At 56.2% G+C, this 25,451-nt stretch overlaps 3 protein-coding genes across 14 annotated transcripts; 1 reads left to right on the top strand and 2 right to left on the bottom strand.

Moving 5' to 3' along the window:
• Positions 1–60: 60 nt before the first annotated feature.
• ltbp4 (latent transforming growth factor beta binding protein 4) lies at positions 61–25,222 on the bottom strand. Of its 8 annotated transcripts, none has more exons than XM_088380111.1 (38): positions 24,826–25,222; positions 20,861–20,941; positions 16,745–16,888; positions 15,385–16,661; positions 13,646–15,311; positions 12,681–12,749; positions 12,072–12,187; positions 9,077–9,292; positions 8,918–9,000; positions 8,705–8,854; positions 8,548–8,644; positions 8,261–8,320; positions 7,882–8,004; positions 7,634–7,810; positions 7,428–7,553; positions 6,793–7,362; positions 6,688–6,756; positions 6,502–6,621; positions 6,295–6,423; positions 6,085–6,210; positions 5,734–5,853; positions 5,488–5,601; positions 5,269–5,388; positions 5,085–5,204; positions 4,883–5,008; positions 4,670–4,804; positions 4,444–4,578; positions 4,193–4,366; positions 3,865–4,062; positions 3,690–3,770; positions 3,436–3,564; positions 2,701–2,841; positions 2,438–2,590; positions 2,241–2,330; positions 1,793–1,949; positions 1,397–1,599; positions 1,172–1,327; positions 61–1,025 (listed from the first exon to the last, which is right to left on the bottom strand). In XM_088380111.1, the coding sequence occupies exons 5-38, from the start codon at positions 13,843–13,845 to the stop codon at positions 883–885; spliced, it is 4,926 nt and encodes a 1,641-aa protein (XP_088236237.1). In that variant the 5' UTR covers positions 13,846–15,311; positions 15,385–16,661; positions 16,745–16,888; positions 20,861–20,941; positions 24,826–25,222; the 3' UTR covers positions 61–882. The 8 variants fall into 8 exon arrangements, with proteins under 8 accessions (XP_088236237.1, XP_088236234.1, XP_088236235.1 ...); XM_088380108.1 differs by having other exon boundaries at positions 6,688–7,362; positions 24,826–24,931; positions 24,996–25,222; XM_088380109.1 differs by having other exon boundaries at positions 6,688–7,362; positions 24,826–24,867; positions 24,996–25,222.
• Positions 14,355–18,409, top strand: LOC148395840 (interleukin-1 receptor accessory protein-like). 5 transcript variants are annotated; one of them, XM_088380121.1, is made up of 12 exons: positions 14,356–14,663; positions 14,875–14,975; positions 15,172–15,334; positions 15,418–15,501; positions 15,595–15,793; positions 15,879–16,047; positions 16,128–16,199; positions 16,287–16,419; positions 16,488–16,636; positions 16,753–16,896; positions 17,172–17,315; positions 17,441–18,409. In XM_088380121.1, coding segments are annotated over exons 1-12 (1,764 nt in total). In that variant the 5' UTR covers positions 14,356–14,661; the 3' UTR covers positions 17,845–18,409. The 5 variants fall into 5 exon arrangements, with proteins under 5 accessions (XP_088236243.1, XP_088236245.1, XP_088236247.1 ...); XM_088380117.1 differs by having other exon boundaries at positions 14,355–14,663; positions 15,418–15,793; XM_088380119.1 differs by having other exon boundaries at positions 14,355–14,795; positions 15,418–15,793.
• On the bottom strand, positions 18,406–20,854 carry LOC148395839 (odorant receptor 131-2-like). Its single transcript, XM_088380122.1, has one exon. The coding sequence runs from the start codon at positions 20,250–20,252 to the stop codon at positions 18,936–18,938; it is 1,317 nt and encodes a 438-aa protein (XP_088236248.1). The 5' UTR covers positions 20,253–20,854; the 3' UTR covers positions 18,406–18,935.
• Positions 25,223–25,451: the final 229 nt, after the last annotated feature.

Below are 25,451 nucleotides of genomic sequence, written 5' to 3'. Positions count from 1 at the left end.
GAGAAGACCCGGAACGCATCTATGACTCTAACGGGACTCTGACCCCCCAACACAAATGTGTGAGAAATTATAATTGGATTTATTTGATCACACAAATAAAAATGTTCACACAAATGGGGAGGCAGATACATTTTGGAAAACAAAAGAAAGATGACTAAAACACAGGATGTGAGACAAAAGTTGAAATTTCATTTATGGAGAAATATTTACAAGTCCAGGATACGAGCTGTTATTTTGTGGTGCCCCACCGTCTCACACACACAACTAGAATTAAGTAAAAAAGAAAACAAACATATATTAAAAAGTATCAAAGCAAGTCAAGTGAAACACCACCTATTGGTGAATGATGATGGGAATGATGTCGCAAATGTAAAGAAAACAGCCAATTGAGCTTATGTATCGCTACAAACAAACCACCACTAACTTGAGAATGTTTGTTGTTGTTGTTTTCTAAAGTGAGAAACGGAGTCAATCAAATGTGTAACTTTTTGTCCTGCACAGCGCCGCCATGGTCAAAAGAAAAATGTCAAAACTCTTTGAGCGCTGCTGGCGACTTGACAGCAACTTTACACATTGGCGGGGCTTCACCTCAAATCAAATCTATTGCAGGCAATCATCCAATTTGGGTGAAAATTGAAAATCGGAAGTATGGCAACGAGACCAATGACATTTAAGGCAAATTCCGCCTGGATACACGCCTTAACTGGGTGAAGACAAAATGCGAAGGCTAAACTTGGACTTAAAATTGGAACTTGGCTGGGACTTCCCGAAGTCGGTTAGAGTCCAGCTGAAGGTTCACTTCACATGCTTTTGAGGTCTCGGCGTCTCCGCACCACTTTGGAGCGGTTCCGTCCGGTCCGGTCTTGTTGGTCGCCGTCCAGCCTAGGCGGGCACGCAGCGGTTGAGCGTGCGCGACATGACGTAGCCGCGCCGACACACGCATCGGAAGGAACCGTCCGTGTTGACGCAGCGCGAGTTGACACACGGGAAGTCCACGTCGACGCCGCCCTCGCACTCGTTGACGTCTGCCGACAAAACGGGAAACGCCGTCGAACGGCCGAGCTCAGACCGACGGCGCACTTTCAAAGGCAAATTTGAAAGCCTGCCGAGCCGAGCCGAGCCGAGCCAAGCCTACTTTGAAACCTTAGCTCTAGTTTCAAAGGCGTCTCACCGATGCAAGTCATGGCGGTGGCGTCCAGCCGGTAACCGTGGTAACAGTCGCAGGTGTAGCCCTCATCCAGGCGGATGCACATGCCGTTCTCGCAGCCGTCCAGAATGCCGCAATCCTCCGCCGCCGCGCTGAAGCCGGCGTAGGCGTCGTAGCGCCCTGGATAGCACACGTCGTCACTCACCGTGGCGCTCCTTTTGCAGGCAGTGAGAGAGTCGTTGCACTCACGCTCATATAGCCTCCCGGGGCCGCCTTCGGCGTAAGGCCGGAACGGCGCCGCCGGCCCCCAAGGCTCGGCCTCCTCGTCGAAAGGAGATCCTCGGGGGAGCGGAGCTGAGCTGAGGGGAGGCGCGCCTAGCGGCGGCCCCGCTCCCAACGCCCGGCGTGGCGGCGGCGAGTCCTCGTAGTCTCTCCCCGGGTAGTAATCGGCGCTGGGCACAGCATGACAACACACAACATTAGAGACGAATGTTACAAAGTGAAAAAAATGTATGATATCAAAAATGAAACAAAGATGTTCCAAAAACACTTCATTAAGCGCAATCGACCGAAGCAGTGATTGTTTGACCGACCACAAGAGGGCGCCTGCGTGGCACCCTCGTTCGCAACTGCCTTTGTTCCTACCCGAAGCGCGGTGGGCCGGCGGGATAAGCGACGGCCGGCGGCGTCCCGCCCGGGAACTCGGAAGCGCCCCCTACGGGAGAGTAGTCGTCGTAGTCGGTGGCGGGAAGGAGGTCCGGGGCGAAGGCGTCGCTGCTGAACGGGGGGAAGAAAGGCGGGCCTGGGGGCAGCATAGGGCGAGCGCAACGTGTCATCAACCCGCACCAAAGTAACCTCAAGAAACCACTTGCTGCTTCACCACGTCCAAGGACTCGCCTCACCGTGATAAGAAGAGCAAAAATTCGGACAGGAAGACGAGTGCTCCGTCTTAGCGGAGATTTTTGTTGCCTTGCGCGCGCGTTACCGTTTGTTCCGGCACGGCTTCTCGGCAATGTCTCAGAGGCCCAAATTTGGGTCTGCACGTCAACATGTTCAAAGTGAGCGATGAACAAAACCGAAACAAAGTTTGTACCTCCATCTCGTCCCGTTCCGAGCGGTTCCCTTCCCGGCGCCTCGGGGAAGACGGCGGGAAGGAAGGAACTGCACAGACTGCCAAAGTCGTCTGCGGAAACAACCGCCGCCGCCACCATCATCATCATCATCATCATCATCATCATTTGTTCGTCTCTGATTCGAACGAGCGGCCGGCCGGCCGGCCCTGGCGGTTACCGGAGTCGCTTTGCGGGCAGAGCGCGCACTCCATGCCCCAGCCCTGGCCGTAGAGGCAGCAGCAGTCGCTGAAGGTGACCTGCGCCCCCAGCAAGGGACTCTGACACATCAGCTCGGCGCTCACCGTCTGCCAGCACACCGACAAGTTCTCATCTGCCCACAAGCCAAAGACATTTTGTCACAGCAATCCCACGCCTGACGTTTGGAGAAAGACTCTCGTTCAGGAAATGATATCGGATCAAATCCTGACCATTCCTTCTTACCCAGGGAGAGGTGAGAGGCGTTGACGCACTTGCGTTGCGTGTCGTCCAGCGCCAGAGGCGGCGGACAGCTGCAATAATAAGAACCCAAGGTGTTGACGCACGAGCCGCCCTCGCAGCCCTCCTGCTCGCACTCGTCCAGATCTGCAAACGCGAGGCAATCAAAGTTGAAACGCCTGACGTTGACCACGCTAATGCTAACAAGCCATGCAAAACGCCCTTGACGAGCTACCAAAGGCGCTACAAACGTTTGAACGCAAACGGTTGACAAGCATGTTGGCATCAGGCTAGCGTGACCAAAGGATACATTGGCTGCAACTGACATTTTTCACAACCAAAACAGCAGGCCCTACTGACAGCCCAAGCTTTATGCTTAGCGACGCTAATGAAAGCAAATGAATTTCATTTCCCCCATTTGAACGACCGAATGTTTTGCTTTTTGACTGGGCGGCCGCCGCTTTCAAGGCTTGATGATGTCATGGTGGAAAACCCGCACACCTCCAAGGTGAACAATGACAGCATGTGTGAGGGACTTGAATGTCTTTCCACACACGTGCTTTTATGGCAGTCATTTATACGTCAAAACATTGTAAAGAAAGGGGACAGCGTTGATCGGTCCGAACCTCAGGAAAGCGCATGCCGCACCTATTGGTCACACAAAGTTTGTGTGTGGAAAGCACCATGAGACGGACAGATAAACATGTGGCCGTGCGTGCGTGTGCGTGCGTGCGTGCGTACCGACACACTCGAGGAGCGCGACGTTGTAAACAAATCCGCTGGAGCAGTAACAGCTGTAACCGGGAATGTTGTTGACGCAAACGCCGTTCTTGCACACTTCCGGATGGAAGCGCTTGCACTCGTCCACGTCTGGGGCAAAAAGACACAAAAGGTCAACATTGGTCGAGGGGCGAGCCAGAGAGAGCAAACTGTCGGTCGGTCAGCCGGCCGGCCGGCCGGTCGGTCGTCGTGGCAGCGACCCGACTCATTCTGACCGTTGTCACCTGTGTAGCTGAACTCCGCCTCCCCGGCTGTCACGTATCCTCTCCCGCTGGGACACAGCGTCAGGAAGTCGGCTGGGCACAACAACACAAACGCGTGACGTCACCCTTAAGCGCGGCCGCCCATGTGACCCTGAGCGAGCGAGCCAGCCAGCCAGCCAGCGCTCACCTGAGTGGGCGGGAGGGCAGGCGTGGTACCTGCAGCCCAGGCCCCAGCCCTCCCCCAGGGTGCAGCAGCACTCCTGCCAGCTGCTGTTGGCGGCCAGTAAATGACACGACGAGCCCACGTTGTAGTAGCACTCGCGCAGCTCGCTCGGCACCTCCGAGAAGGACGGCGAAGACGAGGAAGGACGGACGGGGAAAGCCTCTGCGGGGAACAACAAAGTCGTCGAGCCTTTCCATCAACGCCGACAGCGTTGCAAAAACAGCCTCGCTTTGGCGCCGTCTGGTGGCAACCGGGTGCCAAAAACAAGTACGTTGAGGAGCTCCATTCACACCTGGTGGCGGCGGCGGCGGCGGCGGCAGCGGCGCCGGCAGCACGCTCACACATTGTCCAGCGGCCGCGTCAAAGTGTTCCCCTGGCGCGTCGCACTGGCACACAAACGATCCTCGGGCATTTTCACAGCGCGCCGAACCGCACACGCCCGGCATGGACGCGCACTCGTCCACATCTGGCGGAAGAGGAGACGCACGCGCATGGTCGTACGGTACGCTTTGGCCCCTCCGCCGTTGCCGTCGCCCAACTGACCGTGGCAGCGTCCGTCGGCCCGGGCCCGGAAGCCCGGCCGGCAAGAAGTCAGGCAGCGGTACGAGCCCGCCGTGTTCCGGCAGCGCTCCCGTCCCCCGCAAAGGGATCCCTCGGACGACGCGCACTCGTCCACGTCTGAGGAGGGCGGAGGCGGGCGCACTTTGTCACCGTCGGCGCTCGCTTCGGGACGGGCCGAGGTCGCCGAGAACAAGTCGGTCGGACCTACCCACGCAGCTTGCGTTGTGGCCGCGGGCCTGGCTGAGCGCGTAGCCCAGCGGACAGGCGCACGTGAAGGAGCCCGGCGTGTTGATGCACTCTCCCGTGGGGGGGCACCAGTTCTCCTCCAGACACTCGTCAATGTCTACACAAAGGAGAAAGGCGCGCTCAGGCGGGAGGCCGCTCCCGACAAACGCAACACCCGGCCGGCGAGCGGACTCACCTCGACACGGTCTGCCCCGGCCAAAGGTTCGATACCCCGGTAAGCAGTCGCAGCGGAATGAGCCGGGGGTGTTGACGCACACGCGCTCGGCCTCGCACGCGGACGCATTGGCGCACTCGTCCACGTCTGCGGGACATTTAGCGTCCGGATGTGTGCGTGTTCCTGTCTGTCTGTGTATTTAGCGGTGTGTACGGGCGTGTACCTTCGCACAGTCCATTTGCAGCACGGTAACCTTGGCGACAGTCCACACACTCGTACGAGCCCTTGGTGTTGACGCAGCGCCCGCCTGGACACAGCGCTCCCTCCTCACACTCGTTCACATCTGTCCAAGACAACACATGAGATTTGTGCGTGCGTGCCTTTGTGAGAGAGACGGCGCGCGTTACCTGCGCACTGCTTGTCGCTCAGCACGTATCCCGGGCGGCAGGACACGCAGCGATACGAGCCCGCAGAATTGACACACATCTGACCTGGACACTGAGACGGCTGTGCGCACTCGTCCACATCTGGACAGAAGCGGAATGCTCGTGATCCTAACAGTCGTAATACACGGCCACAAACAAAAGTTCAACTTTCACATGCGATTGATTGTGCGGCGCGGACACCTGCGCAGGTGTTGTTCTTGAGCTCGTAACCGTGACGACAGAGGCATCGGAAGCCACCGGGTCTGTTTTGGCACTCTCCGTCGGCGCACGGAGCTCGGACACACTCGTCGATGTCTGAGTGTGCAAAAACAGAAAGAAAGAAGGAAGGAAAGAAGGAAAGAAAGAAAGACAGAAAGAAAGAAAGAAAGAAAGCAATCAAATGGGAATGGGCTACAGCATCAAGATTTGGACACAAGCGGCCGTTACCTGCGCACACTCCGTTCAGAAGTCCGAATCCCGGCCGACAGGAGACGCAGCGATACGAACCGGGATTGTTGACGCACTCCTGCCCGGGACACAGCAGGGGATCCTCGCACTCGTTTACGTCTGGGTTGGCGCATTGGCCGCAAAAGGCACGTTGGCGACGTTACATATACGTACGTACACGTGTTGCTCTCGCATTTGCTTGGCCTCGTTTGCCTTCTTAGCGACGTGAGACACTTTAGCTCAGTGAGCCGTATCGGTGACACGCTAGCAACATTAGCGACGTCAGCTGGTTTGGAAAGTGCAGTCATCACATTGTCAAGCGTGGAGCGCCGGGCGGCCGGCAGCGCTCACCTTGACAGCTGCTCTTCCGAGCGTCCGTCTTGTATCCGGGTGGACAAACGCATCGGTAGCCGCCTTCGATGTTCACGCACTCACCTGGAGCGCACACTCCTCGAGACGTGACACACTCATTCACATCTACAGACACACACACACACGAGTGCGTCTTCTGACGTTGTGTGGTTTTGGTCGGAGTGGACGACTGCGCGTGCGTTTGCTCACCCTGGCAGTGTGTGCGCTGGGCGTTGGCACGGTAGCCTTGGTGGCACACGCACGTGTGTTTGCCGGCCGGCCCATCCACGCAGCGACCGGCGCCGCACACGTCGGCTTTGCGCTCACACACGCCTCGGGCTGGCGCACACAAACGCAGGAATGAGCCCGTCTCGAAATTGAAAAGTGGCCTGTGTTGTTGTTGTGGGGAGGACTTACGCTGGACTTGGGGCGGCAGCGTGGTGGTCTGCGGCGGCGGCGGCGGCGACACATCTCTGTCGGGGATCCGCTGAGCCGGAGCCAGGTCCGGGAGGGAATCTCCTCTTCCCGGCAGAAGAGCTGCCCGAGACATCGGATGCGTGTTTTGAGAGAGGCTTCCCCTTGGTGGGGCAATTTGGGGCCTACCTTGACTCCCACTTGTTCCTTGCTTTATGTGACTCTCACTGGCGCCTTGGCCGGCGCCTCGGCCGGCGCCTTGTACGGCGCCTCGGCCGGCGCCTTGGCCGGCGCCTCGGCCGGCACCTTGGTTCCGATCGGTAGCGTGGCTCCTGCCGCTGCCGCCTTGGCTCTGACCGTTGCCTGGGTTTTGATTGACAGGTGGACTGGCGCCCGAGCTTCGGCTGATCCCTTGACCCAGACCGGCATCTGGGATTCGGCCTGTGCTGGTGCCTTGTTTGCGAGCGGTCGCTTGGTTCCCGTCAGCGTCTTGCCTCCCGCCGGTACGTCGGTCCCCGCTAGCGTCCGGGTTCCGACTCCAGCCTCGACTCCCGGTCACGTTTTGGTTCCGATTTGAGCCTCGGTCGCCGCCGATGCCTGGGTTCTGCCTGGCGATGCCTGGACGCCCGTCAGTCACGCCCTGACTCCCGACGGTTCCGTGATGGCGGCCCGTAGCGCGACTCTCGCCGGATCGCGGTGGCGATTTGACCGAAGAGGCGGTCGGTTCCGGGCGGGTCGGCCGCGGCTTGTGCCGGGCGGCGCTCCCGGGAGTCGCGGGTCTCCACGACGGCGGGCTGACAGCCAGGCGAGGTGCGGCGGACCCGGGTTGGCCGGAGGGGGGCTTCTGCTCAGACCCTCCGGCACCTGTAAAAGGAGAGACGGACAAATGGATCTGAGGGTAACGGCGCCTTCTGGCCTGGAGCTCGTACCGTGATGTTGCCGGTCGGCCGCTCCTCGGGCGCCCAGTTGATCTGCCGTCGTCTTCTGGCTGAACGGCAGGACGGAGGCGGAGTAGTGGTAGCCCGGACCGGCGGGGCAGATCTCCCTGAAAGCCGCTGGGACGGCAAACATCACATCGGGCGTTTTGCCCACATTTGGAGGGCGCGCACCTCACGGGAGCGGCGGCTGGACTCACCCGAGCCAAAGTGGGGGCAGCGCTGGCAGTCGGGCCCCCAGGCTTTGCCGACTCTGCTGCAGCAGCAGATCTGCTTGGTGATGTTCCTGAGGATGGGCAGCGAGCAGGAGGACGGGCCCGGACCGGAACCCAGGACCCGGTGGCACTGGCCCTTCTCCTCAGATATCACCCTGTGGGCTGCGCGAGGCGCAGGAGACGAGCTGTCGGATGAACCTTCACGCTCCTTTGAGTCCCTGACATTTACTCACAGATGCAGAGTCCGTGCGAGGCATCCAAGATGAAGCCCGGCTCGCAAACGCAACTGTAACTCCCGGCCGTGTTGACGCACAGGCCGTTCTCGCAAAGGCCGGGCCGCAGGCACTCGTTCACGTCTGCGCACAAAGGCAGGCGGGCGGGCGGGCGGGCCGGCCGGCGCCAAAGCTCACCTTTACCAAACTTTGTGAAACAAACGGGCTCATCTCCGACGGCGACGAGAGCCGACTTAAGGCCCCAAAACGGAGCGGCCGTTTGGGAAATCTCCCGAAACGCCCGATGGCCAGCACCGCTGCTTTGGGAACCCGGCCATTTGAAGCAAACAGCGACCGAGAAGAATTCCAACGGGAAGAACAATGACAAGTATCAACTCACCAAGGCACTTGCTTCCGTTGCTCGCTCGAAAGCCGACGGGACAGCCGCTGTCGTTTGGAGCTGCCGAGTCGCCGTTTTATGTCGGGTTGTCGCATGAGCCCGCCCGCCGGCACGCACGCACGCACACACAAAGCAAACAAGTGACTCAAACCAGCTTGGACGACATGCGTTGAATTGCTGCGGATGTTTTGATTGTGTCAGTTCCGCTGCTCTGCGACCATTCAACAAGATAGTAAATGTCCATGATGCATGTGTGTGTGTTGAGTGATCCAGGATGTGTGGCTGACCTGCGTGTGGAGGGCAGAGGGCGCAGTCGCCCCAGGCCTTGCCCGCACCCCGGCAGCACATCTCTTTGCTCCTCAGCCCCGGCAGAGGAGAGCTGCACTGTACAACGACAAAGGGGTCACGGATGGATGCCTCCAAGGCTCGGGTCGCGCCTCTCACCTGTCCGTCTTTGACCTCCCTGAAGCAAAACTTGAAGCCGGCGTGCTGGGCGTAGACGCCTTGGTCCCCGAGCGCCCGGCCGCCGCCGCTCTCCGCCCGAGCCGGCGCCCCCGCCGAACCAGACAGAGCGCCGGCCGAGACTCCCGCCACCTGAAGGCGAGCCACTGTGAGCGCCATCAGACCGACGTCGAGTAGGGCGAGGGAAGCCCGGACCTTGATCACCTGATGAACCTTCACGCTGGCTTCGGGGGGGTGCTGCACCGCCACCTTCACCAGGGATGCTCCGGCCGCCGCTCCTGGAAAGGAACACAGAATCGGGTGGGTCCGAGCGTCAGGCTGAACCGCAAAGGACGGACGGACGGACGGACGGACCTGCCGCTTCCAGGTCCGGCTTCGAAGCCCCCAGCGGCAGCAGAAACTCCGATCGGGTCAGATCGGTGTTGACGACCTCGTTGGGTGAGGAGGACCGGGGCGTGGCCCGCGAGGTGACGGGAATCTGGCAGAACTTTCCGGTAAAGTTTGAGGGGCAGAGGCATCGATCCCTCAGCAGACACACGCCTCCGTTCTTGCACAGCAGACGACAAACAACTGCACAGAGGCACGTCGGCCCGCATGGGTGTCGTGGAGGCCATTTCAAATCCTCTTTTGAAAACATTTCCGAGGTTGCGTGAAAAACAAATCCGACTTTAGCTAGCGACTTACTAAAATTGCTTTCCTCTGGAGCCGGGCAAAATTCTGCCGCTTAAATGGCATTTTTGACACGTGCACGCACGCACGCACGCACGGCAACGACGACAGTGCTCAGCGACTCACAGACTCTGAAGGCATCCCCGTGGGGCGGCGCCGGCGGGCCGCTGAACAGGGTGGTGACGTTGCCGCGCTCGCAGTGATTGACGCAACGCTGCTGGCTGCAGCGCACCTTGCAGATGGTCGGCGTGAACTTCACCTGCACTCGGTCCACCCCCCCTGCCTGGCCGCCCGCCAGGGAAAAGGAGAGCGCCAAGGATGACAGGAAGTAGAGCAGCTTCAGACGCAGCATGACCGCTTGTGGACTCCTCGCAATGTCACAACGGCATCATTCAAAAGAGGAAGAGGAGGACGAGCACCGGGGCAGAGTGCGGGCGCTCCCTGAGCAGCACCAGAAGAAGGACAACAAAATAGAAGAGAAGGGGAGGAAGCTCTGGAGAAAGAGAGAAAGTCCGCTTCCAAAGCTGGTGGTTCTTGTGTGTCTCTCCGCTGCACAACGAGCGAGCGAGCGAGCGCTCGAGACTGGCTGCAAAGCAGCACAACAACAACTACCGCAAGCGGGAGGAGAAGAAGAAAAAGCTTTCCACAAGCAAAAGTCTGCTTCCGGAGGAAGACGGCCCGGTCGGCTCCGAAAGGGAAAGTCGGCTTCCAAAGGAGAAAGTCTTCTTCCAGAGGTTGTGCGCCGCAACTGAGCGAGACTTGGAGAGAAATGGAATCCAAAGCAGCGAGCCGCTCGGGCTCACGGCCAACACAAACGCTGCGTGGGAACACGCCCACTCCTGCTCACGCCGATGATGTCAGGATAGTCAAAAAAGGGTTGAAAAAATAAAGCCCAAGGAAACTCTGAAGTCTTGCACGAGCACAGGCACCAGATTGTGCGGCTGCGTCTGGAAGAAACACGCAGTGGTTGACACCCACAAGCAGGCACCAAGGAATGAAGGAAGGAAGGAAACAAGCAAGGCAGGAAGGCAGGCAGGCAGGCAGGTCTGCTGCCGCCATCCGTGTGCACTGCCGCCGCCGCCGCCACCACCACCACCACCACCACCACCACCATCGGCAAGCACAGCCAACAGCCAGCCGGGAGCTCTCGGCCTGCCGGAATGGGCTCGGCCCATTTGCGCCATCAAATTCTAGCCGGGTGGCCCGCTCGCTCGTGCCACCCGCTGCCCGTGCCACCTCAAAAGTGAGTGACAGCTGGCCAGCAGGTGCGGAGCTCCTTACACTTGACAAAGAGTCAACAAAGAGTTGAAGCCATTTCGAAGACGCTAAGGCCACTGGCAGGGGTTGGTTTTTGGCCGCTCGGGCACGTCAAGAGGCCGGCTCGTGCCCAAAACATTTTTTTCTGGCTTTTGCTCTAGGCTGAGGGGAAAAACAAACGACGACAACGTGGCCGTCTCGATACATAATTGCTCCCTTGTAAATCTTATGGCAATACGCTCAGCACCCACTGACTTGTGTTTTTCCGACCGACGCCTTGAAAGAAAAAAGGCCATTGGCGAGGCAACTTTTGAAAGGCTCTCAGGTGTGGCGGGCGGGCAGGCGGGCGCCATAAAGGCAACTTGTTCTTGTTTCTGTTTGGCCATGAGCTCACGTCTTGGCGCGCCACACGTGAAGGCGAGCGAACGCACCGACGTGGGCCTCGTCGGCCCCAACCAACACTTCTTGAAAATGTTTCTTTTTCAAAAACATATGAGGGGTGCTTTGGGGGGCAGTGAAGGATTCATTCCAAAAGAGGAAGTTGTTTCGAGATACGGGCGCGCCGCTGACACAATGAATGAAATCAGCTCTGATTGCGACGACATATTTTGCTTGACAAAGTTTGGCGCAACAACAGGAAGTGGCGCTCGCAGGAAGGAAGGAAGGAAGGACTGACTGACTCAGCGAGCGTGTTCACGTTCCTTATCTGAAGCTCACAAAGCCCCAAAGCGCCATTCCTCAACAGTGACATCACCACCAGCTTGTTTTGACTTGGCGTGCATGCGTGCGTGCGTGCGTGCGTGCGTGTGCGCAACGCGTCAATCACCAGGAGCAGATCTGCACATTCCCGATTAGGGGGAAACAATGAACAAGAGCTTTGAGACAATAAATGGATGGTGACTGAATGTTAGCCTGATTAGCTTAGCGGCATTCTGTCAAGATCAACTCCCAAACGCACGCACGCACACAGAATGAGGTCAATGGAAAATGTTCAAAATAAGATCATGGAAAATTCATGTCTTGTCGTGCATGGCACTGTTAAAAAAACGCCATCATGTCTACTTTCATGAAAAAGTATACTGCATGCATACACCCGCTATCGTTTTGCATTCCCACATTACAGGATCTGGTTTTCAGCTCGATATTGACATCAATTTGGCATCAAGTCATTGAGTTGGCATCGTTCCGACGACCTGGCACCACGAGGTCATTTTTATGCCCTTTGCAAACGTTGGAATGATTTGACGACGTTACGTGCAAGAGTTCTCATTTTTCATCGAGTTCATGAAGCGAACCAGTCAAGTTAGCCCGGAGCGCTAAGGCGATGCGATCAAATTGCGTCAGCACTATTTGAGAGTTAACTAACACGTGGCCAAAATGGAGCGCAACATTGTGCTAAAGGTACGCCATCATGTTGCCGTACCTGCGGCGTTGCGTCCATTCTTCTCCTTCTGGAGATGCTTCACCAGGACGGTGAACATCTTGTCTCGTTTTCCTGCCACCATCTTCCTCTTTAGGACGGCCTGAGCCTCGCGCACACTGTCAAGTTGTTGTTCATTGTACAATTCAAACATCTTTGGCAATGCAGCAATAGAACATGGAGAAATGATACTATTTCCAGACAAGGCCAGCTGGCTACATTTAGCATCTAGCTATCTTGTAGTCGTCCTTTCAGTTGAGCTGTTCTGAATTGCAAATTGTTTTATGAAATGAGAGACTTGTGAGTAAAAACGTTGCTGTAAAAAGACAACAAAAAAAGGAAACTTCTCAAATGTGTACAATTTCAGTTGACACAATAAAGAAAACCGGAGGTGATTAAAGGGATCATGGAGTTCACAAAAGAGGCAGTTATCAGTCAAAACAAACTTGGAGAATCTCCTCTTTCACAACTCGGGAATTTCGGGGCACTCCAATTTGCGGCCGGCGGCGCTTTAATTGGCATCATCTCGTGGCCAAACGACGGCGACATTGAAGCCGGTTGAAGCGTTTCATTTGGACAAAGCTTGAGCAACGCTCGCTGAACCGAGCTCACCTGAGGAACGTCGTCGGCGTCGTCTTCTTCTCTGATCCCGCCTTCAGCTTGCTTGCGCTGCTCCTCAATCTGCAACACACGCACATGCACAGTATGACTTTTCCATGCTCGCTTCCGCTAACGACCATCTAAACACAACAACATTTGGTTCCAACAAAAGTGGGAGAAAGCAAAGTGATGAAGATTTGGGGTCTTTTTGGAATAATGTTCAGGCAGATGTTTGGAAGAGGAAGCCGAAAAGGTTTGAAGTCTTCCCCAACGAACGTCGACGCCCGCAAAAGTCAACGCTAAGCGACAAAAGTGGCGAGCTGGCGCCAGGTCACGCCGGGGTGCGACAGGAAGTCTTCGCTTTGTGCCGTTTGTTGACGTCGCCGAGCGGCGCAAACAAAGCGCGTCAGCAAGAGAGAGGATCACGCCGCCTCCGGCTGAGGATTTGCAAGTGAGGCGAGCCAGCCAGCCAGCGGGCCAGCGAGCCACCCGGCCAGCCAGCCAGCCGGCCTGCGGGACAAGCAGTGAAACAACACATGTAGACAGACAAGGTGACAATGCTCACCAAGCATACTTCTTGCCAACAGCCAGTAGTTCAGACATCAGAACTCAGTGAATCATCCACCATTAAAAAGAAAACAACCAAGGCTAAAAACACAATTGAGCGAATCATAATGGCAGACTTGCGGTCGGGCTCTTTTTGGCCTTTGGTTTCTTCTGACTTTGTCTTTCAAAGCCTACTTCTTGTGTGTGTTCAACCAGTGCTTCCCGAGACTTTTCCAAGGCTTGAATCTTTTCCAAAGAATCTGTTTGAGAATCATTGAACAGGTGTCCTGTCCTGCAGCTGCAGCTGCTGCTGCTGCATGACCTCTCCAACATGGCTCAAATATCAGCTCCATGATCAATTCAACTCAACGGAACTGAATCGAATGGACTCAAGTGAATTGTAATCAATTCAAATGAAATCGCGCACTGACCTCCCCTCCATCCCAGGCAACTCCGCTCTGGGGAGTCCCGCGGCGGCACCGCTCCTCTCCTCCAGCGTTTCCAAGCCGGGGCTGCGCTGACCGGCCTCTCTGTGTCGATGTCGGTGTCGGTGCCGGTTCCGGTGGCCGACGGCGGCGTGCACGCCGAGCATCCACGTGGTCGTGCATACGCAGAGCAGGAGCACGCGCATGGCGGCGGGGGAGAGACAATTCTGCTGCAAGTGGCAAATTTCAAACTCATTTCGTCGGCGTGTGAAATTGGCAAGGGGCGGGTGGGGTGAGGTGGGGTGGGGTGGGGGACGGGGCACCGCACCGCACCCCAAGTTGTGTGCGTGCGGCGGACAATGGGGACACGAAGGGCTCGGCCAATGGGCAGCCAGGAAAGCAGACCCTAGCCTAGTCAATGGTCACGTGAGACCTCGGGGTCACATGAGCAACGTCCACTATTCTGGGTGGGGCCCGTGGGCACAAAGTCAAGCGAGCATTTGTTCAATTGGATTTATTCAAATGGAATGGCTAACAATGGTGCTACACCACACAGACATCAGTTTAAGACTACATTGAATAGAAATCAGTTTCATCGAATACTTTGAGGATCGGAGTTGCTATGCCTCGATCTTCTGGAGACAACGATTGGCTGCGATGGCGCGTGACCACCGCTAGAGGGAGGCATGGCGACTCTGTGGTGACGTCAGTGGAAATCCCATAGCTCGACTGGATGTCGCAACCCGCAACAAGACAGGAACTCTAAGTTCCGCCAACACCCACGCCGCGGCACGCAACTGCTCGAATCGCTCGAGACACTGACTGTGTAAACGCCGTCCGTCAACTCGTTAGTGAGTTCGTTCTTAACGTCCACCAACTTTTGGGCTGCGCATGCGTGTCCCGTGTGTCAAGTGCTCGTCGACTGCGACCAGGCGCTTCCTTTTCGGCCCGCCCGCCCGCCCAAGTCTTGGTAGCGTCCGGACCGTAAAGCGCTTGCAGACACACGCGTCTAACTCGTGCTGATGTAAGTCTACTATTTGTTTGGCTCTTATCTCGCTCTTTTTCTCTTCGGACTCGGATGCATTGTCGCTCGCGCTTTGCATGTTCCCGACAACATGACACTCATTTGACTGCATGAAAAATGGAGCATTTGGAGGTGGGCCTTTCATGTCGTGTGTGATACAAGACATGACATTAGTGATTTAGCATTTCAAAACGGATCTTGTTGGTGCTAGGGGGAAGAGAATCGCGTCTATCTGGTCATTGGTCAACTTCCTCGCGCCTTTGCTGGTTGCCGCGGTGATGGGGAATCTTCACACGTCCACTGTCCCAGCAGGTAGATGATAGCAACTTGCCGTTGCTGCTCTCACTTCAACTTGAAACAAAGACAGAAGCGCGCGCCTGGCTGGCTGGCTGGCAGGCTGGCTGGCTGCCTGCCGGGCTGCCTGCCCGCCCGCCAGGCTGCCTGCCCGCCCGCCTGCGTTAAGGTTTCGCTGCTGGGCTTGAATATCATTCGTCATCGTATTTCCCAATGTTAGAAGCGAGGTGCCAGGACTTGGGTGAGTTGCGTGTCCTGGAAGGTGAGGCGTCGTGGGTGCGCTGTCCCTTCTGGGGCCTCGACAATCGCTCGTCGTCGCACGCCCTGACGTGGTACCGCCTCCTCCCCGGACACCTTGAACGACCAATCAAGCACAGGTTAACTTCAAGTGGCACGCTGCTAAATGCTGTGTTAGATTGCTCCTCACCCTAAGATGCTTCATTGTGTCGTTACGCGGCAGTGCGCGTCTGAGCACCGAGCGCAACCGCTTGCACTTTCAACCGGCCGTGGCTGAGGATTCGGGCCGCTACGCCTGCCGGCGACGGTCAGAAGCAGGGCCACACACACACACACACCAAAAAAACACACGCTGGGTTACACGTGCGCGATACGTTGCCGTGACGGACGCCTCCTCCAGGCACCGGTCGGCGTGCGTGAACGTGACGGTCGTCAGCCGGCCGCGGGAGGCGCCGGAGGATCCGAAATGCCATTGGCCGCTCGCCGCCCAGCCCGGTCAGGTCGTCGTCCCTTTGGAGGGCGACGGGCTTCTGGAGTGCCCCGACTGGCTAGAGGCCGCCACCGTGGCCGACGTCGCGCCCACCGTCAACTGGTCCCACGTGAGGACCCGTGGCTCGGCTTCGGCCCGTAATCCGTTTTTGTGTCGCACGCTCGCCTTCACGTGCAGCTCTTTGCGCACGTCAGGCTTGCGAGCAGCCCGAAACATGGACTAGCGACCGCCAGCAGGTCGGCGCCCGTCTTCAGATCCACTACATGGTGGGCTTCTACCAAGGCCTTTACGTGTGCCGGGTGCGATACCAGCGAAGCGGCCGAGCGCTTCATTTCACACGCGGCCTCGACGTCGCCGCTGTCTGTGAGGACGCGCACGCACGCACGCACGCACACACACTCAAAGTGCGAGCAGCACTGCAACGCCACTTTTGGTGTGTCCAGCACCCACTTCACTGCCCAAAGAGCCCAGCGTGCTCCAACCGACACCCGAGTATGTCTTCAGCGTCAAACGGGGTGAGCGAGCGAGCGAGCGAGCGAGCGAGCGAGCGCCTGTCGAGGATATTTTGGTGACGTGCCGTTTTGCGTGGCGCTCGTCGCCAGGCCAGGACGTACGTCTGCTATGCACGGGACACTTTCCCTACTTGGACCAGGACTCGGATAAGGAAATCTGGTGGAGCGTGGACGGCAACAGGCTGGAGCAGCTGGCAGAGCGCCGATTCTCCGCAAGCAACAGGTACCAAATGGAATGTTCCCGATATGGTATGGTATCTGTCCATCGATCATGTTTGCGTTTGTATCCAGGCTCCTGAGCAACCAATCCGGCGATCGCACCGAGGAGAGCGTCCTGCTGATTCGCAACTTTGGCTCCGAGGACCTCGGCAAGACTTACAACTGCTCCGTGAGGAACCGGAAAGGATTCCAGACGCGCAGAGCGCAGCTTCAGGAGGAAGGTGAGCGCCATTTTCTTGTTTCCGTCTGTTTTTGCGGGCGGCAAGTCAACTTGCGTGCCTTGCGAGAGAAGTGGAAGCCACCCAAGGCGGCAAACGGGCTTTTCTTACCGCTTCAGCGTCCCTGCCGTGGCCGGAGCTGGCTTGCGGTCTCGCCGTCACGCTGGTGCTGTCGCTGCTCGTCTCGGCGCTTTACCGCGTCTTCCGGCTGGAGCTGCTGCTGCTCTACAGGTCCCGCTTCGGTACCGACGAGCGCTACACGGGTGAGAGCAAAATCAAGTCAGGCGGCGGCGGCGGCGGCTAAAACCAATTTGTCACAAAGGCAGTCAAAAAGAGTGCAAGCAAAGACGGACGGGCAGCCCCCTCACTTAACATTTAGCGGAGGTCATTTGGACAAAACAATATTTTAGGAGAGCCCTTCTTGTTTGAAGTGTCCATAAGAGTGAATGTCCATCATTTCGGAACAACATATCTGGAACGGTTGAGGCACTTGTATCCTGTCAAGTGAGTTCCTGTCCGCGTGTGCGTGTGCGTGCAGACAATAAGGAGTTCGACGTGTACATGTCGTACGCCAGGAAGAGCGAGGAAGAGCAATTTGTTCTGAGAACACTCCGCCGAGTCCTGGAGAACGATCTGGGATACACCGTGTGCATCTTTGACAGAGACAGCCTGCCAGGCGGAAGTGAGTTGACACTTGAACTCCCACACATGATTGAAAACAGCTCGTGTGCGCGTGTGTGTGAGACTTGATGCCGGCCAATCTCATTTGGATCCATCCCGTGTCTTCCTTTCCGAACGGGCGCTCAGCCATCACGGACGAGACGCTGAGCTTCGTGGCTCGCAGTCGCCGCCTGGTGGTGGTGTTGGGCCCCGGCTACGCTCGACAGGGCTCCCAGGCCCTGCTGGAGCTCAAGGCGGGAATGGACGGCCTGGCGAGCGGCCACCTGCGCCTGGTCCTGGTCCAGTACAAGCGCATGCAGCGGCAGGAGTGGGTGCGCGAGCTGAGGCGGGCGCGCGTGGCGCTGGCCACGGTGCGCTGGCGGGGCGAGCCCTCGCGGGAGCTGACGTCGCGCTTCTGGAAGAAGCTGAGGCTGGAGCTGCCCGTCAGGAGGCCGCCCGGCGCCCGCGGGGATGAGGAAGGAGGCGAGGGGGCGGGGCTAATGACCACCCCCAACCGGGACCAGTCTCCTCTCAACCCAGAGGCCTCGTGAGCTTGCCACTTCTGCACAAAGTGCATCCATTGCGCCTTTTCCTCCTTCAGCTCACTTGGGCAGAGGGGAGGCCAAGCAAAGCGGTCGTCCAAAGCTCACAACTGCGCGCCGGCCGTTCTGGAAAATACGCCGTATGACATTTCCTGAACCGATTGGGTGCTGCCCGATGCGCTTTGCCCTCATTTCATTGTTGCTGGTTGTCACAACCTGATGCAGGCGAATATCTAAACAGCGCTAGAGATTGGCCGGCCGATGCCTTCACCCCTCCCAACGGTGGAAGCGGGCCGCTCAGCCAGGGCAGGGCGCGCCTCCGAGCACTGCCCTGACCGACCGGTCAACGAACCCTGATGACGTTTTAGCTCACATCAGCATTTGGGCTTCTGCCAGGCCGTCACCAGAAGCAGAAGGAATCACTTTGAACGCTAAAGTCAACGTGCTCATTCCCCCCGTGACATTGCTTGCGTGCCGACGATCCGCTTCCGTGTCTCTGCCGCTGCTCTAAACTGTTGCTGTATGCACTCATTCACTCACTCATGTTATCACCAATAAAAAGACTCCATCAAGATTTGGCCATGACTTTTATTGCGTCGTTGATGAAATGACCCGAGTCATCATTTGCAGCGCGCAAGCTACCGTTTGCTGGATGCAAATGGACGTTTGAACAGAAACACGACACATTTCCACCAGTCCGCTCACGTCGTGGCCGCGCTGCGCTGTACAGCGAGCGGGTGCTCGGCTTACGACGGTCAGGTCAAGAAAGCCACGCAACTGTCCACAGGCTGGAATGAAGCACATCGATAAATCTCGACTGTCTGCATGGGAGAAGTGATGCTTCATTCCTCTTGATGTTCGGTCATCTTTCACACTGCCATTTCTTCACAAAATGGACGCACGTGCAATTTGAAGTCTTGCCGGCTACTTTGAATACGTGTCGTTCCACCACGCCGCACAAAGATGCCAGCCTCAAGTCATAAGTGCACAAGTCTTACATAGTAAATAGTGACAATGCTGCAGAGTTCAAAGTTTTTCTTTTCTTTTTCCTTCCTCCAATCGCGGCGAGTTTGACTGCGTCTCTGGGAAACGCAACGGCGTCAGGACGCAACGGCGCCCCCCGCGGGAGAGCGCCACACCCGGACGTGACAGCAGAGAACGTAGACGAGCGCCACTCGGAGGCTCCGATCCCTCAGCCCGTAGATGAGAGAACCCAGACAGCGGGGCAGTTGAAAGAAGCACACAAAGAGAAGGGTCCGGACCAGGATAAAGTCCAGCCGGCTCAAGGAGCCCGCCAGATGCGCCAGGATGATGCCGTAGAGCACCGACATCAGGCTGAGGACAAGCTGCAGCAGGACCAGCAGCAGCGTGCGGCCAGCTTTGCGGAGAGAGGCTTTGTCGGTGGCCGCCGACCTGGCCGACAGCGCCACGCCCACGAAGCTGAAAAGGATGCTGGCGCCGGCCCACGCAAACAGGAAGCAGGTGAAAACGTCGTAGTACAGTTTGGACACGGGCGAGAGGAAGAGGACGCTGAAGGTGCACAGCTGCGCCATTTGCTCCGAAGGAAAGGTCTTCAGCAAAAGGCCCTGGACCACAACGTTGAGACAAGAGACGGTCCACGCGGCCAGCACGGCCCGCGCCGTGTTCCCGGCCGTCGCCACCCAGACGTGGCGCAGCGGCCGGCACACGGCCACGTATCTCTCCAGCGACATCGCCGCCAGCACCAGAGGCGAGATCCTGCCCAGCAGATTGGCCAGCAGCACCAGCGCGCCGCAGGCCGAGTAGGGCAGGCTGACGCCCAAGTTGGAGAGCAGGTAGAGCAGCTGGCTGAGGCTGAGATACAGCGTGTCGGCCAGCAGCAGGTTGAAGAGCAGGACGTAGCGCGACGTCTCCCGAAAGAGGCTTTTACTTCGCAGGGTGAACAGCGTCCAGCCGTTGACAAAGAGGAAGATCGCGCAGCAGCAGGTGGTCAGGACGCCGGCCGCCGCTCGCTGAGAGAGGCTGGCCCTGGCCGCTGTCGCGTTGCCCGCTGACGCAACTTCCATCAAAGTGGAAGAGACCTTCCGCACCAATAATCTGAAAGAAGCCACGCTCCAGACGCAGAGTGGCGTCAGAGCAGAGTGCGCGTCCGTCGGGCGCCGCCTCCGCCGCGCTTTATAGCAGACAAGCCCCGCAAGCCCCGCCCCAAAGCATGCCGGAAGAAGATGGTCGAGAAGGCAGCAGTTAAGAGTATTGCTCGCCTCGCCTCGCCTCGCCGGGCCCAAGTCGCACCAAAGGACCTGGTCGGAAATGGCGGTGACCGGGCCGGAACGGGCCGCGGCCCTGACTTCAAACCACACGCAACACGTCCAAGAATCCATGAACGGTGTGGACGCTTCACAATACGAAAAGGCAACAAGGCGGCCATCTGATCTCATCTATTGGGACAATCTGGAGCGGTCCGGTCCGGTCGCTCGCGCGCCGGCACCCCAGCAATCAATCCCAGGCGGCAATCCCACAAGCCTCCAATTGAGCTCAGTCAACGATTAGCAGCAGCTAATGCTTCAGCGTCTCTATTGCATCATGCACGCCGATAACAGGAAAAAGTCAACTTTGGGTTTGTTGTTTGGCCTTTTCTTGACAAAGCGCTGGTTTTCCCCGTGCGACCAAGGGCCTTGTTTTCCACAACTCTGAGCCAGTCCCCAAAAGGCTCATTGAGGCCTTTTAATAATTCAAAATGTTGACGCCGTTAACGAGTCCTGCGGGTGTTGCGGGCGCTCGTCCGCAGGGACACCGCTTCACTTTGGCCAAGTTGGTTAGACGTAGGTGACATCACACTTGACTTTAGTGAAGCAGCCTCAAGCATCATTCAGATATTCCTATCATATTTGATCCAAATAACAACATCACTCACTCACTCACTCGCGTATGAAAAAGGAAGCGGTTGGAATTCAAACAAGTGTGGACTGCTCCGGTTTAAAGTACCAAGAAAGCGAGATGATTTGACGCATTTTTCTGTTATGGAATAAAAGTGCAGCTTATTCACCATCGCCAGAAGGCGGTACCGCTGCCGCTGGCGTCGCCAAGTGTTCTCAACATTTTGCCGTCATGTCCTGTTTCCTTCCACCTGTAAAAAACAACAACATAGTGCTCGGTCAGGTTTGGCTTTGATACACGCTTGGGAAACAACTCAATTGCTCCGATGGCCTACGTTCATAATTGTTGACAATTTATGGACACAAATGACATTGATGACGACTGGCAATTGACACACGGCCATAGGATTTGAGCGAAATCTAGCTTAGGCATGTTTCTACTCCGAGTATGACCAGTTTACCATCTAGTGAGTCCACAATGAGCAATCTCATCTCAGTCTTTTAGGATCCGCAATTTGGTAGACAGCTAAAGCTTCAAAGAAAAACAAGATCCGGCATTCACTCTTGATTCCAAACAATCCTGATGAGTTTTGGGCTCCGCTTTCCGCTCATGTTGCTTCAACCGCTAAGACACTAGAGGGCAGCACAGTACCGCACATGAAAAGCCGCTCACCGAAGCGAGCTCCTTCCTTTTCAGTCTTGTTTTCTCACAGTCCAACTATTTCTTTTGCCTTACGCGTGCTGCCATAATACTTTCTTCATTGCAAATGATGATGATCATTCCTTTTGAACTAAAACGTTTCTCAACATCCCACATTTGTGAGGGGAAAAGACTGTTTTCATAAAACAGGAAAATACGGCCTTTTTGGTTCAACAAAAGTTGACGACAAATTGGCTACTTTGTTGAAAAAATGTAAACAAACAAACAAACAAACAACCTTCTGGCTACATAAAAAAAACTGGTAAATGGGGAAAACAGTGTAACAACCTGTGGCCAAGTGAGGCTAATGTACGTCAGTTGAGGGCTCGGCAATGTGCGAATCCCAGCAAACGTTGTGGAAAGCTTCCTCTTGGCTGCTCTGAGTCAATGACTTCATCTGTCAACAATCTCCAAGTCAATGGTGACTTGGATGCTATCTCCTTGGAAAAATGTCCCAGCGTATCACATCATGACCGAGCGAGCCAGCGGGCCAGCCAGCCAGCCAGCGAGCGAGCGAGCGAGCGAGCGTTGTGTTAGGTTGCGTTTTACGGGGCACCATCAAACTTGGTGCCAAACGATTTGAGTCCGGTGGGTGACGCACTTTGCAGCAGCCAGACGCACAAATCCAAAATGAAAACAATGGCAGGCGGGCGGGTGAGCGGGCGAGGAGCATGGAGCCCATGTTAACCTTATTGACTTGACTTGCTAGGCTAGGCCCAGCCAGCCCCGCCCCACCCCGCCCCACTTCACTGCCTGACTTTGGGTTAAAAGAGCCATTTTCATTGCTAGCCATGGGTGAGGACCAACAGCAGTTATCGGTGCCGATGGCGGCCTTTACCGATACTTAAGGCAAACGTGGATTTGCAGATTTTTGTTCTCCTCCCTCCACTTCCCTGCTGGTCATTCTATGCTTCTTTGTCATCTCCAAAAATGCTTACTGCCAAGCAACTCCACGGAGGAGGAAGGAGTGAAGCGCTGGGCGCCTCCTTCCGGCAGAGCGCCCCTGCCACAACAACGTCACAACGCATCAGTCGCCACGACGCCACGGCATTTTGCTGGCGTTGGCCGTTCTTTCCGTCCAGCCGGGCGGGACGGGATCCGCCAAAACAACAACGCTGGCTTCAAGAATGGAGAGGAAGAGCGCAGAGGGGCCGACCCGAGGCGGGGGCAAAGTTTTGAAACGGGATCAACTGGGCCCGGTGGAGCGAGAATGAGCGCTGGAGTCATCAGGCATGTTTGGGAATTGGGACTGCAAACTTGTTTTTGTAGCAATATTTGCGCCTGGTGGCCATCCAGCCGTCAGACAGACAGACAGACAGCCAGCCAGCCATTTTTCCTGACTACGTATGGAGATCCCAGAGAATGCGGGTGACGCCCAAATGGGGTCGGCAGGCCTTTGGCTTTTGATGACTTGAGTTTGGCGCAAAAGAGGAAAAAAAACACATTTTGATGTCCTCAAAAAATCAAAAGCCACGCGGCAAATGTTGGCTGTTGTCCTTTTTTTGCCTCCTCAACTTGCATCTGTTTCTCATTGCGGAGCGGCCTGGGCCTCCCTCCGGCACGTGAGGCCATTCCCGCCCGCCCGCCCGCCCGCTAGCCGCCGCAATGATGTTTTCCATCTTGCATGCAGCCGGGACGTTTTCCCCGCCCAACTTCAGGGGCAGCGCGTGGACACAAAACGGCTCTTTTGTTGGAGGAGGAACGCCGGCGAGGCAGTGGACGGAGCCGCTCAACTGGAAAGTCTTGCCATTATTGAACACATGGCTTTTTGGAATGAAATGCGAGTCGGACAAGGTGGTACTTGGTAGACGTGCGCGTCGCTAAGCTTTACCCGATCAGGACTGGGAAGACGACGGCTGTTTTTTCAACGAGGCAAGGACGGGTTGCTCCAGGTTTCTTTGGTGTGGCGTCATGCTTTTTGTCATGCTTCCTTTTCAGGCTTTGGCATTTTGTCACCCTCAAAGCCCGTGCTTCTTTTTCATTTTTTGTCGACGTTGCGTCACTGTGGCTTGAAGACACCAGTCAAGCCAGAGTCCAGCAGCCAGGTGAGGGAGGGAGGGAGGGAGGGACACATCTTCATCAGGCTTCATCCTGTCTGCTGCGGAGACCCACCAAGGTGGTCTTCCTGCGAGTGGCAGTCGCTCGGGGGGATGGGGACGACATATGGCTCCCCCCCCTTGCAGAATGGAGTTCAAAGGTGAGCTGCGGTGAGAACCACAAATGAAGTTGCAAGTTGCCGCCGCTGGCTCAAAGGCGGCCACCCGTGGGCACGTTTCTCTGACTGGGCTGACAGGCGGCTGGCTGGCTGGCTGGCTGGCTGGCTGGCTGGCTGGCTGGCTGGCTGGCTGGCCGGCCAACAAGCAAGATGCGCAACGTGGGCCGGAAAGGAGCTGCGACCTGCACAATGGTTGCAACAGCCACGGCCTTTGCTCTTTTGAATTTTGCCGTGTGGGAAATGACGCTCGCGAGGGGGAGTGCCGCTGATATTTGAGCCACCGCCGCCGATGTAGCCGGCCGGGAGGGGCGGGGTGTTGTGCTGCGCTGTGCGTTTTGCTACACAACAAGCCACGTTTCCACCAAGCACGACAAGATTGATGGCAGGACCTAATGGCTACTTGTCAGAAAGGCAGCGCAAAACAATGAAAGCTGTGTCGATGAGGCCACATTCAACTCAGTCACAATTTTGTGGCACGCTTTGGAATTTCCAATATTTTTAGAATCGATCAATCGGACAAAAGCTTGCCACTTTTTCCATCTTGCCTTTGTTTATTATGTATTGTTTTGTGAAAACAACAAGTCAATTGCAATTAAACAGAGTCACACAAGAATGATTTACGTTGTACTCGCCAAAAGTTTTCACGCTGAGATGAAAAGAGCAGGAAAGACATCATACGTGGTTTCTATTTTGACATGCTCACGCTCTGTGCTCCGTTTGGTCTTTTTCTTTTTAGTGGGCGGGGGGGCACAGGGCAGATTATGGGTTGCGCAGTGGGCGCCCACACTAAGGCCTTACTTACTGAAGGGGAGGGGAGGGGAGTGGGTGCCTCAACGCTTTTGCGTGGAATTCAGTCTGGTTCATTCTTAACATAAAACATTTTTTTGCATTTGACAAGTGTTTGCTTCCAAACATTCATTTTCTTTCATCTACACAAATTGCACTCTAGCCAAACCCGCTAAAGGAATGTCAAGTGCCCTCAGATGGCTTAAATGTACGTGTGTGTGCGCGCGCGGAAAAGCACACTGCAACAGCCTGTCTGAGTAATGGGATTACTTTTGATGTTAATCCTACAAGACCTTATGGAAGGAGGTCACTCACACTCACACACACCATTAATCACAAACGTGTGTGTGTGTGTGTATATATAAATGAACTGGTAACGTGGTCTATTTGTCATTTTAGCTCAATGGAAAGCAAACTTTGGTTTGCCGACTCACCCCATGATCCTTTCTTCTCTTCAGCCATCTTTTCGTCTGTTTCTGTTGTTGCAGCAACAGCAGCAGCACGTTGCAAAAAGAAGTTCACGTGAACCAGGGCGTCAGGCTTTGACGAGAACATGGCGGCGTCAAAACACGCCTTGACAACATTAGGACGCAAGCTCGCGCACCTGTCCTGTGAGGTTGTGGATGCGCGACCTCGACAGTCTGTATTGGAAAGACATCCACGGAAATTTGAGCTGACCTCTTCGATCAAATCACATGTAAAAGTGTTTGGACACGTTCGTAACTCGAAAAAGGGAAGCGAAGGCAAACACGTCGGTCAGCGCGCGCACTTCCGCCGGCCGCCATATTGGAGCGGTAAGACGTCACAGACAAAACGTTGGTCAACTCTTCATGGTTTCCCCCCCCCCCCCCCCCCCCCCCCCTCCAAGTGTTTGTATCGTTATCCGGTGATTGATGACGAGCGTGACACTTGACGTTTTTCTTATGAACATGACCTATTACACTGTTTTGAGTTATTGGACTAAAAAATCTCAATAAACCAAATGAATATAAGTTCGATTTTTGAAATGTATTATGTATGTGGTGACAGATGGGCTGACCCAGCTCACCGGTATCCGTTA

This window comes from Syngnathus floridae, chromosome 7, assembly GCF_059516105.1.
Source record: "Syngnathus floridae isolate MCC-2025c chromosome 7, RoL_Sflo_1.0, whole genome shotgun sequence".
Taxonomy (NCBI): Eukaryota; Metazoa; Chordata; class Actinopteri; order Syngnathiformes; family Syngnathidae; genus Syngnathus; species Syngnathus floridae.
The sequence above is the reverse complement of the archived record's forward strand: the minus strand, read 5'-3'. Positions and strand labels throughout refer to the sequence as shown.

Bases quoted from the DNA above. Each gene is read 5' to 3' on its own strand.
- ltbp4 (XM_088380105.1), bottom strand. From the start codon at position 13,845: ATGCGCGTGCTCCTGCTCTGCGTATGCACGACCACGTGGATGCTCGGC. The intron at 12,188-12,680 runs GTGAGCTCGGTT...ACAACTTGACAG, and splicing joins ACGCCGACGACGTTCCTCAG to TGTGCGCGAGGCTCAGGCCG. The intron at 3,771-3,864 runs GTGAGCGCTGGC...TGTTGTGCCCAG, and splicing joins CTGCCCTCCCGCCCACTCAG to CCGACTTCCTGACGCTGTGT.
- LOC148395840 (XM_088380117.1), top strand. The intron at 14,976-15,171 runs GTAGATGATAGC...CGTATTTCCCAA, and splicing joins CACGTCCACTGTCCCAGCAG to TGTTAGAAGCGAGGTGCCAG. The intron at 17,316-17,440 runs GTGAGTTGACAC...ACGGGCGCTCAG, and splicing joins AGACAGCCTGCCAGGCGGAA to CCATCACGGACGAGACGCTG.
- LOC148395839 (XM_088380122.1), bottom strand. From the start codon at position 20,252: ATGAGATCAGATGGCCGCCTTGTTGCCTTTTCGTATTGTGAAGCGTCC.